Source organism: Hyposmocoma kahamanoa, unplaced genomic scaffold, assembly GCF_003589595.1.
Source record: "Hyposmocoma kahamanoa isolate Upper Pololo Valley unplaced genomic scaffold, ASM358959v1 87, whole genome shotgun sequence".
Lineage (NCBI taxonomy): Eukaryota > Metazoa > Arthropoda > Insecta > Lepidoptera > Cosmopterigidae > Hyposmocoma > Hyposmocoma kahamanoa.
Window position 1 is genome coordinate 6,271,507 of NW_020654422.1, and position 17,465 is coordinate 6,288,971.

At 36.4% G+C, this 17,465-nt stretch overlaps 1 protein-coding gene across 2 annotated transcripts; it reads left to right on the forward strand.

The window, feature by feature from the left end:
• The first annotated feature begins 4,861 nt into the window (after positions 1-4,861).
• On the forward strand, positions 4,862-16,976 carry LOC113235201 (histidine-rich glycoprotein-like). 2 transcript variants are annotated; one of them, XM_026470821.1, is made up of 5 exons: positions 4,862-5,132; positions 5,298-6,257; positions 9,293-9,512; positions 12,041-12,233; positions 14,280-16,976. In XM_026470821.1, the coding sequence occupies exons 2-5, from the start codon at positions 5,307-5,309 to the stop codon at positions 14,416-14,418; spliced, it is 1,503 nt and encodes a 500-aa protein (XP_026326606.1). In that variant the 5' UTR covers positions 4,862-5,132; positions 5,298-5,306; the 3' UTR covers positions 14,419-16,976. The 2 variants fall into 2 exon arrangements, with proteins under 2 accessions (XP_026326606.1, XP_026326607.1); XM_026470822.1 differs by having other exon boundaries at positions 4,862-5,738.
• Positions 16,977-17,465: the final 489 nt, after the last annotated feature.

Below are 17,465 nucleotides of genomic sequence, written 5' to 3' on the forward strand. Positions count from 1 at the left end.
GGTATGCTTATAGGAAAGGTAAATCCACCGTAGTTGCAGCACAAAATATAGTAGATTCTATTATTACCAGTATAGATGATAAGTATAAAACTGCAGGCATTTTTTGTGACCTAACAAAGGCGTTCGATGTAATTGAAAATGATTTATTAATTCAAAAGTTAGCTGTGTATGGCGTCAACGGAGTCGCCCATAACCTATTAAAGTCTTTTTTATCAAACAGACGGCAAACGGTTCAGGTCAGTACAAACGGTACAACAACTAGGTCAGCGGCTGGTGACGTCACCATTGGCATCCCACAGGGATCCGCCCTAGGTAATACACTATTCCTGGCATTCATCAATGATCTGCCATACTTTATATCAGGGGGTCTTGTGGTTCTATTTGCGGACGATACAACCGTTATAGTGTGTGCTAAAACCTACAACGAGTTGGAAGAAAAATTAGCCTGCACGTATGAGCAGCTGTATGAGTGGTTCTCTGCGAATGGACTTATTCTTAATGAATCGAAGTCAAACCTTATGTTGTTCTCAGGAAGAAATTCTATAACAAAGCCAATTATCACCTCCATTGTTCCATTATGTAACACCTATAAGTTCTTGGGTTTAACGCTAGACTCAAATTTGAACTGGAAGTCACATATACAAACTCTATGTCAAAAACTTGGAAGTGCTGCATACGCACTGAGGAAACTGCGTCCTCTTGTCTCCAGTGTGGTATTGAGGCAGACGTATTATGCATATTTTCATTCGTTGATGTCTTATGGCATCACACTGTGGGGTAATTCAACTGAGTCGATTAGGGTATTTATTCTTCAAAAACGTGCACTAAGAACAATAGTAGGCATAAAAAAGGGTCAGACCTGCAGAAACCTTTTTAAGAAATACAATATAATGACCATGTACTCACAATATATTTATGATATAATAGTTCATGCGGGTCAAAACTTGGCTACTTATGAGCGACGTACGGGCGGAGGCCGAGCGTTACGAAACGCAGGAACACTAAAATCCGTTGCCCACCGTACCGAACTGGCAACTAGAAATCCGCGGGTAATAGGTCCCCGATTCTACGAACATCTACCCACAGACCTGAAAAGTGTTAGAAACGATGAAACGTTTTGTACCCGACTAAAAATCCTTTTATTGGATATTGAATTGTACAGTGTCGATGAGTTTCTTTTGAAACAATTTTAATTTTATTTTATTCGACAAGCAGTAGTTATACTACTTTATTTTATATTCATTATTATTATTATTATTATTTTGTTACTGACGATCATAGTTATCCCTTGACATTGTATTTCCAATTGTAATATTGTGACATTGACAACATGAAATAAACGATTCTATTCTATTCTATTCTATTCATTTAAAGGACAATGTTAACTAAGAGGCTTCATTCGCATCATGCCCCTTTAAATTTGATTAAGTATTATTTCTTCTTCTTCTTCTTCTTCCTGTCCTTATAAGCGGTTGAATGATCGGACAGAGAACTTGTAACGAGCCCGAAAACCGATTTAGATCCGTCAGAATCGTGTCATTTCCAATGTGTAAATTACGAAACCTAAAAATTTATTTGAAAATAGAAATGACAGTTTGTTTACACAGGCTAACTTCTTAATTTAATATCTTCAGAAGTAGATTGCAGATTTTCACGTGTCATGTCCCAGCAGTGAGTCTCGGCCGCTAGCTGAGTTCCCGAGTTCCCGGTAGGTCCAATTTTCCGATCAGATTTCCGAAACACACTTTTATAATTTAGTCTCCGGTCTGTCTTCTTCTTCTTATCGTATCGATGGGATACACAATGCTTGCCAGTTGAAAGAATTTGCCAATCAGCGTAAAATTCTGACCAATTGTTACCCAGGCTGCGTCAGACGTACAGGGAAGGAATTGTTTGTCGTGCAATCCCACGGTTGCAACTTTTGTGCAGTCCAAGGTCTCAGGTTTGAATAGTGTTACTTAAGTTATTGTCCTTATTTTAGTACCAAAATAGAACAGAAAATTCCTTAGATCGAGACTAAGCAATTAACTTGAGTGAATTGTGCACATTGAACTGTTTTCAAGGATTTATCACTAACTAGTATCTCACGTAGTCAGATATGTTTTTCCACCTGATGTGAGAGCGGATTTTTTCTCTTGTTGGTCAAGGAATGGTCAAGGAACTAAACCGATTGTCTTAATGTTATTTGATTGCAATTCTTAAAAGTGAAACTTGACCAATAAAACCATATTGGCCTTGATCAAAATATGTTTTTTTGTTCAAAATTGTACCTTCCATTATATTTTGTGCTTTCGAACATGGCGGCAAAAGTGTAAGTTAGGTAATATTCACAGACCACATAAATACCAGTAATATTATTTATATATAGTAGGTTATTTAAAACATTCATAAAACTCCTTCAAATACAAAAGATAACAGAACAAAGTTGATACAAGCTTATACTAAGATATATATTTCATTGTTTGGAAGTTATCTCTCAAAAATATACATGGTTACAAAATCGAATATACAATTCGTTAAGTTAGCTAATACGTATTGCTGGCGCCAAATACGTTGTGGTCGCTAACAAAGTTTCATACCTCAATTAAAAAAAACAAAAACACATTTTAAACTAAATAAATATTAATCTTTAAAAACGTATAAAAATAGTCTATTATAAATATTAAATTTACTTCCCTCGATCAACTCTTTCTCTGCTCCTATTGAGTAAGTACGCTCTCCTGAAAAGTTGTCATATTGCAGATGTGCATTATTAAATTAACAAGGGTGCATTTCGTCTGCTTAAAGGTAAAACCACATAAGTGACATTCCACAAACCCACAAAAAATCTCCACATTATGTACCTGTTGTAAGAAAATCACCATCTTTCTGCAGATAAAACCACTTATTGAGTTTATAGTTTTTTTGTTATTGAGTTTCAACTGCAGAAAGATAGTGATTTTCTTACCATACCCATATGAAGACTTTTTGTAGAAATGTCTTCTGTCTCAATTTTATTGATCATATTTAACCGAAATAAATACTTACTTTGTTCGTAAAGTTCATAGAATTAGAAAATAATTTGTTTCCTATTTTAACAATTATTAATAAGTCTATAAAATTAGTGTCCTTGTTTATGTGACTTATTTGTGTTTTAATTATATTTTATTACTGATTTGTTATGATTTTGTTACGTAATTAGGTATTTACTTGAGTCTTATGTTTGAATTTTTTGATTATGTATCTGTATTTTTTTTCTTGTCTATTTAAATTTAGTAGCAGTAGAGCTCTTTGTGAAAGAGTAGTAGAGTAGTAGAGTAGTGCAGGGAAGTACTGCAACCTTACCTATTTCTGCCGCCAAGCAGTAATGTTAGCATTACTGTGTTCCGATTTTGAAGGGTGAGGGTGCTGGTGAAATTACAGGCACAGGGACTTATCAACTTATGTCTCAGAGTGAAGGGCGCAGTGGCCTTGTCCCTAAGATCTTTGCGATTTAAAGCTGTGAGTGCCACTGCAACTGTTATGGACAGGCTTGTAGCTTACCATCAGGCGCACGACTTGTTCGTCCCGTCACTTGATATTATAAAAAAAAAATTCATGCCCCAAAAAGAGACTGAATCAAAAATCTGTAAAATTTTTACATATTTTTTATAAATAATTTAAGCAGGAACCCGATCTTATTGCTCGTCAGTACATAATCTATTAACGAAAATCACGATGTGTAAATAATACATAAAATTATACATAGGTTGTTAAAAAAGTACGACTGAAATTTTGTAGGACTCGAACAGCATACCTACACAACTGCTTTCTCTTCAGAACCTAAGTCTGATCCATGAAAAGTGTTTCATTTTTCAAGACCAAAATTGAATTTTTTTGTTTGATTTTGTGGTATAGGAAAAAGAAAAATATCATATGGGATATCATAGGTATGCGTACTGATTTTGAACTCATACAACAACAACAACAACATCAACCCATTTACACGTCCCACAGCTGGGCACGGGTCTCCTGTCAGGCGAGACCCAATGCGGGTTGTGGACTTCACACGTTTTCCGAGGGCTGTTAAGCTTCTTCGGCATGCAGGTTTTCCTTCACCATAAAAACTCATGGTAAATCTCAAATTAAATTTCGCACATAAGTTTCGAAAAACTAAGAGGTGGGAGCCCGGATTCGAACTAACGGCCTCTGCTTGAGAGGCGGTAGGTCAACCCATTAAAATACCAAGACTTCTAACTCATACATCGGTACTTAAAAGCGTATGTTTTTAAGCGTGAAACATACAGAGAGCGGGTGCGGTTCGGGCGCGGGTCGGATTGGGTCGGGTCTGGTGGGGTTCGGAACTGCGGCGGGTTAAATTTTGTGCATTTATATGGACAACACACCGACCGCGGGCTGGGACGGCCCGCGTACGCACACGGTATTAAATCCTCCGAGGTCCCGACCCAGCCCGCGCCCGACCCGCATTCGCTCTCAGTGTTTCACGCTATCTATTATGTATTTACCTTCCTATATTCGTCGTGACCTATGACAAGTTTCAAAGGTTGTTCAATAATCCTATTTACGAAATTACACAGATAACGCCCTGATAACGAAATTCTTACAATGTTGCAATGTTCTTTTGTATACAAAACGAACGACGTGTTATTAAGATTTATAATGTCACTATTAGCAAAAGGACTAGTTCATTAAACAAACTGTGTTGACATCACATCACTATTATTTGAAAAGATGCAAAATGACATTCCTTACGAATCAGCAGTAAATTCGTTTTGAAGGGTAGTCAGGTGAATTTTACCACGCAGTAAATCAATAAACTTTAGTCACGCGTCAAACTACACTAAACGCTGTTGCGGGGCGTTGTGCAACCGGATCTCACGGCCACAGACGATTTGTAAAAGTTCCACTACTAAACATTCACGGCCGCTGTTTTCTCTATTCAGAATATTCGCGACGATAATCGCACGGAACAACAATTTTCATCGCTTGTTACGAACGCTTTCTAGGCGGGTGGTGCTTGGCATTCGCGCAGTCCTCCCGCAGCCGGCAACGTCACCGTTCGACCCTCTAGCTCGATCGCGCCGCTAACCAAGCGCCACCGCCGCGCCGCAGTTACCGCGCGCTTTGTGACACATGCTTCGCAAACATTGCTCTGTTTACACTTCGCCCGATATAACGTTCTACACAGCTGCAAAAAGAACACTTTTCCACCATCGGCCGCCCGACAATTTAGCAAGTCCTTTTCAATAAAGGTTTCGTTACACCACTCAGTGAAAGGCTTATAAGTATATAACAAAAAACAGTAGATTTTAGTTCAGTGTTTAACGATGCGGGCGGCATTCTGGCTACTTGCGATCGTCGCGCTCGCATTCGCCCAAGATGTAGACGATATCGGGGAACCCTGGGTCGAAGAGGAAGAGCTTGAGGAGCCGTACATGAACGAACGCGAAGATCACACGCGCAGTAGAAAGGCCGACGTCGATGAGCCATACGAGGAGCAAGTACGTGTCAGGAGACGATGCTGCGACTATGAGTACGACCCGGCGCCGCCACGCCGCATGAAGCGGTCGCCCGAGCCGGAGCAATATAACAGGAAGCCACGTCAAGTTCACCAATACGAAGTGCATGAGTTTATTGATGAAGGTTCCTCTTTTCCATCGCCGCCATACGAGGAGATGTTGGCGGCCAGTGCTGAGCACTACCATAGAGTGTATGCAGCACCGGGCGCACCGGCTTTCACCCACCATCACGGTTCTGAAGTGAGTGCAGAAGTGCCTATTCCACTCAGTTACCATCCCGTTTCTAAAGTCGTGCAATTCGCCGCAGCGGGCGCGGGGACTGCTACTCGGCCCTTGGCGATTTTACCGCCGCAGCAAAAGCAAGGACGTCAATTGCCTTTAAGAGAGGCTTATGTCACTGTGAACACTGCTAACCCTGCTTCTGTGTCTGTCAAAGCTAACAAATCTATGCCGCCAAGTAGCCCTGTCCAGTTCATATCACCGGTCAACACAGCGCCAATCCCGATCGCTTTGACGGCGCCAGACGCGCTTGTGGTGGGCCCTGCGCCGGTTCCATCGGCGCCTGCTCCGGCCGCGCCACCGCAGAGGTTGGCAGGTGACCAATTTGGCGCGGCCGCCGGTCACCACCAGCAGCATCATCATCATGTTGAACATAATCACAACACTGGCGGCAGACATGGTCACCACGGCGACCATGGTCATTCCGCTGGCGGCGGACAAAATCACCACGGCGAACATCACGGTGCCCATAAGGGAAAGGTATAGCTTTGAGTGTTGCTTATTGTGTTCTGTTACGAATTTATCTAAAAAAAATTTAACCATTCTTGTTTAGAAGATATTTAGATATGCGAGGTAAAAGGGATAACACATTTCTTACTATTATTCTGGTCGGTAGTTGAACGTTTTAGTTACTACCTCCATCTAAATAAACTGGTAATCATAATAATAAATATAATTACGTAAGGCATAGATTAATACGTACATATATGTACGTATTCATGTTCCTACTACTAGATTACTACTACAAATGTATGTATAAATGTGGATATATTTATTACAGTTCCAGTCGGTGGTCTTGGCAAAATATCGTTTCGAAAATTCGATTTACCTTAAAATAACATGTTACTTTTTACAGCGAGAAGCATTACAATGCAACTAATAGTTACATACTGTGTAATTCTGTTATTTACAAGTCAAAACATAAATACATTAAAGTACACATATCAAAAATTTCAAGGGATCTTAGAATAATAACGCATAGAATGATAGTTTCATATCAAACGAACTGTCACAAGTGAGGCAAAAATCAAATTCATGTAGGCTAGTTTTAGTAGTAGGTTAATTTTCGGTTTTAGTGAATATTTATATAAAAATACAAGTTGAAACGCGTTACTTCCTTGTGGAATGTGATGTTAGTATCTATTTTATGTTTGTCTGACGTATTTTTACACTCATTTACAGCACATTTCGTCATTTTTAGCTAAAATTGTTGATCTGTTCGCAGTGCAAGTTGACCTTGAGCACTGAAGGCCCGCCCGCTCGTGTAGGCCCATTGGGCGCGCTTCAATTTGCCTCACTTAGCGTGTGTGGACTAGGTTTCTATGCGTTATTATTCTAAGCAAGGGATCAAGCACGTTTTTGCTAATTACTGAAAATCAGGTTTCTCAATTGTTTATTTACCACCAATGGATTTTTTGTTCAATTTCGTTTTCAATTTCAAATTATAGATTTGATAACAAATATTTTCGGAAATTGGCAAAAACGTGCTTGATCCTTAGACACTTTTGATTTGGGCAAGTGAACACACTTTTTCAATTTATTGCCAGAAATATTAGGTAGGTACTATTTTACGCAATAAATACTATAAAACTATTTATTTTAGGTCTATTTGGGTGATTTGTAGCATAGAATAGTGTGTGCGCACCCGCCACGTGCCGTGTACGGATGCACACATTCGCATTATCTCACGATGCACTAGCGTTACATAGAGCTGGTAGTCCCGCGCGCCTTTCATTATTATGCAAATGTGTGGGTCTGTACAAAAAGTACAAGCGTGTAATATGCCTGTGGCCCTGTACTAAGTTTATTTATTATAGGTGTAAAAAAACACATTTTTATACTCAAATACATTTGACTTATATTGAGATTAAATACTTTTTGTTACAATTTAGTTTTATCACTTCAATTCATAGGTTCATGGGAATTCTTACTACTTTTCTTCTCAAAATCATTGCCATAACACTGTTTTTCAATTTTTTAAACATTTTTTTGTGACACACAAATATCTCGCTTATTGTCTTTATATTTTATTAATTTCTTTCACTATTTGTAAAATATTATACTCAATGAACTTTTATTAGTTACTTTCCTGCATAAGTATCTCATTCGACTACCGGCGAATATAAGATTTTACGACTACGAGGAAACGAAAGGAGACTTATGATTATTAACACATCTTCAAAAAGGTTCTGGTTCTGGTTTGGCAGTATTAATTTCTGTTTAATTGAGCAAGTATGTAGAAAAGAGTGGATATCACAGTGGTATTTAACTGCTTATTTACATATCTACATACTGATATTTACATAATCTCGAAAATCTTCATATTTCTTGATTCTTTATCATCAATTAATTTGTAGAATTTTTGTCGAAATACAAACTTATACTATTGATTTAATATAACGTCGGGGATAGTGCAATTACGCGAAAATAGCATTTGCAAAAGCATTACAGAGGTTTTTTGAAATTTTTTTAACGTACTCCAAAAACGAAAGACAATCTTAATTCGATTGTAATTTTTTGTATATGTTACTTCTTCCATTAACCGATTTCATTCCACAAATTTTTCATTAATGTATTATATTTTCATTACAATGTACACCGAACGTTTCCGTGATCGATTATTAGATTAATATAGTCTGGGTCTAAAGCACATCACATATTATTATGTGCATGTTGATGTGTGACCTTACGAGGTTCAACTAATATTACATTTCAAAACTTATATTCTGGTTCTCATTCCAAAATAGCTTAGAAACATAGTTTCTTAGTATTACTATAAACAGATGCTATGGTCATAATCAATCTATAAGCCCAATGGGGGTTAGACATTTCTTCATAACCAAGAAACTCTTCTACGAAACGATTCCACGATGTGAACCATTTCCGTTATGCAGCGTTTTCCTAAGTAGGAAGAAGAAAATATTAAATTAGCTGTTGAAGCAGATTTAAAAAAACAAAGATCGTATTTTGAAAATGCACCATATTCAGTGATATTGAAAATAATGCCACTGGACATCACAAGAACTTTACTCATCTCAGAATTTTTTGAAGCTATCTCTCAGTTCAACAGTCCACATTATCGTGTATTCAAAATCATTCATTTGATAAAATCCCAATGTTAGGCTCCATTAAGTAATTACTCAATAATCACAATTATTAGGTACCATTCACAATGTACAGCAATCAAGTAGCCAATTATACTAAAAAGTTTAAAATATTACGGAACTAATTTTATTTTAGGTCCAAATGTTAAAATGTTTTACATTTATACGTTTTTAGCGGAATCTCAAACCTGTGAATATGAATATGAAGTCAAGGAAGCATTCAAATGCTATATTTAAATGATATCAGCATTAGTTTGTCACATTTCAATACATCCTAATGCCACCGCAACTGTCAGCATCACAGTAGATAACTCAATCTTCATTATTGTATTAATCAACTAAACACCATCATCGAAACGGTTAACTACATCGATGGATGATGACGATATCGTAGTCTCACAACATTTTCAGACATCGAAGGGACACAAGACAAACCACTGGGTAGATAAAGGCGGCAAAGGCCATAAGGAAGATGAGCATCACCGCAAGGTGTACGCGGAAGCGACAGGCAAAAAACATAAACACCACGACAATGCTGGGCATAAGGGTAGCCATGAAGAGGAGGCCCACGGCAGCCGCGGTGCACACTTTGATGAAAAGAAAGGACACAAGAAGGGACACAAGACTAAAGGTAGGAACTTTAACTTTATAAGACTGTCATTACTTTTCTTGATAAAAATAGTATTTGTGGTTGATATCACATGACAAATAGGAAAAAGCCTTTTTGTACTCAACAATACCTTAATAAATCACGAGCTGATCGGAATAATGGCAAAAAAATCCATTGACCAGACCAGTCTGACCATCATTCTGACCAACGGGAAGCGCTGTGTGTATGTAAGTGCCTCTTATCTCTCATCTCATCATCTTATCAGCTCTCTTCCAAAACATTAATAAGCTGAACACAAAAGTGTTTTTGTTTAAAGTCATGGTAAACTATTAAAATAGTTTACCATTAAAATAGTTTACCATTTTAAGATTTAAAGAAATTTCATTTTCATTGAAATTAAATTTCAATGGCATTGCTTTAGTATTTTTTTAAAGTCTAGGAGTGAAGATAAAATAACTTCATCCTTCATAATTACTTAAGATAAATGGTAAATGTAACTCTGATTTGTTGGACACAAAATAAAAAATCGACATGCAGTTTTTCTTCAACGCAATATAGTCTTTATTTTAGTAAAAAATCATTTTCCCTTACACAGCACATAGGCACGCATAAAAATCCTCGCAGCGAAGCCCGTAGCATGAAGCGCGGGTTTTCACCAACCAATAAACAGAAAGAAAGTCGTGCACTACGCAAGTTCGTGTTCTTACCTTCTTTTAACACTTTCTTATACATTAAAAAATAATTCATGTTACAATTTTAACGCAATATAAGAGGTCAGGTCACCGCGAACCAGGTTCGGGTATAGTGACCATTATTCGAGAAATTGTAATATTTTGCGGTCGAGGGAAAGCGTTGCTTGGTTTAATGCAGTTACATAAAGTTATTTGTTGTTGAACTCCCATTGACAATCGGCGTGAGCATTTCTATCAATTCTCTCGAAACAATCACTGTGGTGACGTGACGAAATCAATATAGCGCTATTCACTTGTTTTCCCAACCATTGGTCATGGCTTTCCAATTGCGTTATAGTTCATGGTGACCACAGGTTTAGAATTAATTCATTATTAGTTACACTTCACTTGGGTAATGCATTGGCTAACTATAGTTAAATTCAAGACACTAAATTGAATCCGTGCAATTCAACTTCCTCCGTGGCCGAACGGTTACCATGCTGGTATACCACGCAGAGTTTCCGGGTTCGATTCCTATCCGTTAAAATATTTGCATGGCCTATATTTATTTCCTTCGTGAGTTTGGTGTTATTTGAGGTTGTCTATGTGTGTATCCGGCACCCGCGACTCAGGGTTAAAAAAACACAGGTTTAGAAAAACAGCAAAACATCTAATTACAAAACAAACGGAATCACATTTCATCTATAATTATATATTAAATATGTAATTTTTCAATTTTCGTCCATTATAGCAAGCCTCGAGTTAAACTGGTCGATTTGAATTCGACCCGTCAATTGTTTCAAATTCGGACTGGCCAATCGGAGCGCAGTAATGATTTGGCAGGATAGTTTTTTAACAAATTAAATGACATTTCGTCTCTATTTCTATTTTATATACAAAATAAATTTAGTAAAATAACAAGCATACTTTTTTTATATTTCAAGTGTATGCGATATATGCGTTCAGATTTTTCGAGCATTAAACCTTTTTTGCTTAACCTGACGTAAGAAATCCTTAGGACGATAATGTGATGTAAAAGCCTAGAGGATGGAAAAAATAAATAGTCTAAGTGTAAAAGACATTACGGTTGAATTTACCTGCATGTCATGACACTGTTTACGAGAAAGTGTGATGAAAAAGACGTTGTGTGTTTCACATCGGTTCGTACGGACGCGGCTCGATACAGATCGGCAACGAATGTGCTTTGTGCGAATTTCAGACCGTATCTGTACGCATGCCAACGGCAGCTGATCCTGGTTTAGGAAAAACAACTGGCGCGACGGCGCACTAACGGTCGCGTCAACGGCGAACCTGCTTAATGCAACAAGTGTGGTTAAACAGAATCACATTAGGACTATTCCGCGTTAATAAGTTTGGTGACGGCCAAAGCTCTTAGTAGCATCGCAACAATCATAAAATATTTAAAGGATTAATTTTTACAGGTGGTGGCGCCAGTGACAGACAAGTACCAATATCGACATCTTTTTAAAATTAATTTGTAATAAGATAGAACAAAATTTTCTAATAAACAAACGTTTCAGTTCATAATAACATGTTTCTTATTGGTAAGGGTTAGTTACTGGGTGTTCACTATTGGTGAGTGTCGATTACTGGTTAGTTAATTAGTGGATTTTTGATGTTCATTACAGGAGATTTAGAGTAATTCCAGTTTAGGTTATGAAACATACTACAGCATAATTTTTCTGGAGGGTTATACCTGTCAAATAAACTAATCACTATTGACATAAGTTTAAAAATATAAAGTTATTTCAAATTTAAAGACAAAAATATCGATCATTGTTACCATTATTCTACTTAGAGGTATCCGAAAAACTCTTTTTAAACTTGCAGTATTAACATACGTACTATAATTTGCAGGTTATCACAACAAGTACCATAAGGACGAGTTCCACAAAGAACACAAGTTCTACGATGATTACCACAAGAGCGGAGAGCATCACCGCTTCGGCAAATTCCATGCTAAACATGCAAGCAACGATAGCGGCAAAAAGAAGGCTCATCACCTCAATGCCGGACATGACGTCGTTGAAAAGGGGAAGAAAGGATACAGGTGAGAATCTCCGTATTTTATTTAGCTGTTATCGTTATAGGTTGTGATGGCGGGGCACTAAGGCAACCGGCCCAGTTTATCGACCACTATCGCACCCATTAATACAACAGACAAGTATTAAGGTCTGGGTGAGATTCCAGCAGCTTGATTTTGATTGCCTCTGCCGATCGGAAAGTGCGTTTATTCCGAGTCGAGGCGCATAATTGCGATTCACAATAGGCCGATCGGAAACTTGACATTTCAAATCGGAACAATAATTGATTTAACTCACAAATTAGAAAAATATAGTAGGAATCAGGTTCATCTTTTCGCTCGGAAACCCATCTGATTTCGAGACTACCCGATTGGTTCGATTCCGGTTTGAATCAAAATCAGCATGCAGAAATCCCCCACAAACGCATGCACGACATATTAAAGAAATACGAGTTTTAGGTCGAGTTCATCCAGCATAATATTTTAAAGAATCCTACAGCTATGTTAATATTTAGCTGAGTATTTGGAATTGGTTGGTACATCACTAGCCTGTATCACGTTCCGCATTTTCACTTGTTTTAACAGCAATCTAATGTAAAAAATTACATTTTTTATCACGACAAAATTTACCTACACTTTTAATTTAAGAAGAGTTTTTTTGTTTCTTATAATAACCAAGCGATAGGACGAACAAGTCGTGCGCCTATTGTTATGAATATCAGTTGCAGTGCCACTTCTGAGTGGCTCTGGCTTATAATCGTAAAAATCTTAGGAGCACTGCCACTGTGCCCGTCAGCCTGAGACATAAATTGACAAAATAATTGACGAGTAAATAAATTTACCCATTAACTCCACTAAACGTGATACTATTGTTCAGTTTACTGTAGGTAGGGGAGAGCTCGATATTACCGAGCGTCTGATATTTCCGCGCATCTGTATATTTCAATAATTACACGCTACTTAGTCTACAGCGACTCAGTATCATAGCCCGATACGTAATAAATCGTCGCATGCATGCTGTCACTTCATTCCCAGCGTAACCCTTAAATTTTCACACTGATATAATATAGTTTTACGGATTTTTACTGTAAGAGGTAAGCCATATTTGAAAGGTTAAAATATTATAGAACAGATCTGCAAAATCATTTCGGAGATATATTTTTCTTTCTTACATTCTATTGAGGTTTCGAAAACGTAATGATCGTGTTTAACAATATTGCGTCTAGTACACTATATTATCAGGTTTCGGCACGGAATCATAAACTATGATAACTTTATTGACAAACATGTTAAAGGGTAGAAGAAGAAGAAAGGATAACAAGACAAAGAAAAATTTGTTAAGAGAAAAATTCTGAATAGCAATGAAAACAGTGGGAAGGATAAGTTTGTGGAAACTCGAGTACAAAAATCCCGAAATAGTAAAGATAAGGAAAAATTCGATAGGGAAAAACAAAGATAATGATAAAAATATCGAAGAAACGAAAGAAAATTAACAGTAGTCGAGTATTGTTAAAACTGATAGATTTGGAAGAATTTATATTAATTAAATTAGCATGTAGATGCTAATGATGAAAGTGTAGACTTTCACTCCAAAAGTTACCAAGTCTACTAGTTCTTTAAGAAAATAAGCTACAAAGAGGGCAGGTCCCCTGGTTATTTAACTTAGATTGTTATTGTTAATATTCTAGCTATCAATTATCTTGGTGTAAATTTTCTAGATTACCTATAAGTACCTACTTACGAAGTTTTGCCAACTTTAAAATTTGTTACAGTCTCTATGTAATTCCTTGCACGAATTCCATGAAATTTTAAATTCATATGGACACGATTTTATCATACCTAAGCACGATATTGAGAGATCAATTTGATAATACAGCGTTTTCTCATTTATTTCTTTATAATTGTAGCCTATTTATGTGTGCCTACTTACGACTATAATTTTCGTTTATATAAACCAAACCTGAGTTTAATTATAGGCTTTATTATTTAAGGACTCGCTGTTAACCAACTTTCCCCTAGTACTGTAAGGCGTCATTAAGTAAAATCTACCATCCTTATCGTTACAATCCGCAGCAACAAAGGACACGTGGATGCAGACCACAAAGGCTACAAAGGTGGGCACGGCCACGAGGAACACCACGAGAAGCACTCCGACTACGGCAACAAAGGTGGCAAAGAGGGTGGCAAGAGCTGGGGCTACAGCAAGCAATAATTACTGCACTATTTCACACTGCGCCATCCTCGCCACGCCAAATGTCAAACTTACTTTCGATGTGCACTGCGTAGCTGCAACGAGACTGAACTTAAACAATATTCGATATATTCGATAAAATGTACAATGTATACGTTAAAATTAGTTTTTTTCCAAATTCAAGTGGTGTGTTAATAGATGTAGAATACCTCCTACCGTTATTTATGATCTTATAGATCCAAATCGAATAAGTAGTAATACGACAATAAGAAATACTATTTTATTGTCTACAGCCGCTACCAACCGCAAAAACATTTGTATGGAAAACGTTTAACCGCTAGAAGCGCTGTTTATTATTTAAGTCTAACAATTTACGCCGCCAGTGGCAGCGACAATCAACACTGTAATCTCTTAAGAGTCTATACAGCCTCAAATGGCTTTAGCTGAGTCTACATAACAGTGAAAGAGTTGAATCAATCATTTTGGAAAAAATATATAGTAAAACTGAGGACATACACTGAAAAAAACCACAAACTTACCTCGAAATTTTACAAGAAAACCGCCGTATTCAATTTGTACTTTACATAAAATATACCAACGATTTTTTTATATCAACTGGACTAAGTAGAAGACGTATAATATACCATATACATTTTTCAAATGGATTAAATAACGTTTGTGTAAAAATATATTCTGTAATAAAGCCAGGGTCCCTCCGTTCGACATAAGCAAAATGAACCATGTTAAAAACGGAAAAACTTAAATTCGAGCTGAGGTAGTATCTTAATAGATTCAAATTTTGCATCATACGATTTCGACCTATAGCTACGATTTAAAATAATAATTATTTCTTTTTAACTTCCCACGCTTAGTAGGCCACTAGTGTGCTATTATAGTCTGACAATAAGCGTGTCGATTACTAAATCTGATAGAAATGAAATCAAACCCAACGTTACGAGTTAAATAAACTTGCAGAGATATAAAAAAGCAAAAAAAAACCAACGAACCATGTCGACAATGCGCTGATTTAACATCGACGCAAACTTAACACGCCTACTGTCTACAAGAAACCAAAGTAGTATTTGATGTTAAAATACTGTAATTGAAAGTCACTTTTTTTTTCTTGAAACTTTGTATTTTTTTGTTCATTTATCAGTCATAATTTTTTATAAAAATAATTAAAAAGCTATTCAAAAATGTTAATTGGTTACACATAGTCTCACATAAACTAATTTGGTCCAAGTAATATGGAGGTTCACGACTAATTTAGAATTTATTTAATTGTCCGCAGCCATTTTGTAGCCAATGTATAATCTTAATATAAGATATTGTGTAAGTTTGACACAGATTTGTGACTATTTAGCATCTCGTCTGTGTCTGTTTCTATTTAGACCTAAAAAGGCTCTCGCTGTATCGCTGAAATTACCACCGCGACATCACGGTCTATTAATTAAAGTAATGCAACAAAAGCCTTTGGTCATAGTCTTCTTATAGTGATGTTTCTGCTGTAAATATATACTTAAGAGTAAGATGCGTTTCCAATGGTACAGGACCGAGTACAAGTTCAATACGTTTAAAGCCCAATGTTAATTATACTTCAAGATTTGCAACTGTTTCCTTGTTGTAAAATCTATTTTCAAACGTTTGAAATTATAATTATGCTCATTTTAATTATTAAACTGAATAAACAATAAATTTTGTCATGTTTTATTTGTCTGTAAATATTTATGGCACACAATTTTAAAGACTTGCATAATAGTAAACAGTTTTTTTTGCATTTTCAAAATATAATTAAAGACCTTTTTATTAGAAGCCGGAAGGGGAGCTTATTTGAACTAAATACTAGACGGTTTTAATTGAAAACGCAGACCTTATAGACAAACATTTCAGTGCTTATCAGAGAAGGGCAAGCGACCGTGTTTTAATACGGCGTTTTGTTAATGCTGGGTTTAAATCGGGTTAACACCCATTAATGCCCAAAATCGAGGGCAAAAACTCTTTTATTGTAAATATTTGTTGTCAATGGAATTTCGTTTAAATTTAATGATATTTTTATAAAATGTTTATTGATTGCTAATCTAGACGATTCGATGAGGCAAAACGAATCGTTTAGATCAGAAATCAATTTCTATTGAATTGGTTCGCTTGAAAATCGCATTGAAATAAATCGATACAAAAAATCGTTACACTGTCTACCATTGAATCGATTTTCGTACAAATCGCATCGTACATCGTTAGTAGTGAGAATCCACAGGATTGCAAGGTAGATATTGTCTCTTTCATAAAAAAATATTATTTTACATCGAAACTTGTAATAAGTATGGAATTATACCAAATTCCATATGCGCCGTTTCTGCCCACGATTTTGGGCAAAAATAGATAAAAACTCGAGTTTTGAGAAAAATATCATCTAAAACCCGGGCTAAAAATAGGTTATTGGGGTTTAACCTATCATCAACCCAACATCTCTGGTTGTTATGTAATTCGTAAAAACTACGACAGGAATATCCCAAATTAAATTTTAAAAGTAGAAACCCTTGACCTCGTTGAACATTAGTCAGATTGTGTATTACCAGCTTTATGAGTTAAAAAAGTATAATTTCATCATTTAGCCATAAAAAAAATATTTAAGATTGTTTGAGGTGCATTTCCAGTAGCTATTAAGATAGTATAACTTTACCCAATTAAAATCAATCTACAGTAAATGTGATTAATATTTTTTGAAACCCGAATTTCATCAAAACAAGTAGGTATGAATATTTATAAGACACATATACACAATTTTCTTACAAATCGAATGCAACGATTGTATTAAGTTTTTAATGTACCCTACACATCGTTCGTACACTCTTGTAGCTGGTTTATACCCTAACTTAATTATCTTCCTTTTTCATATTCATCACTTTGATTACCTTTTTTAGTCATGGAACCTTCTCAAAATTTCGAAGAAACACGAACACGGGTCCAAAATGAAGAAAAAATTCTTGCGCTGTACGGATAAACCCACTCAGGTGTTTATTGTGCCGCCAGGTTTAGATTAATAAGCATTTTTTTTTATGAAATTTTTA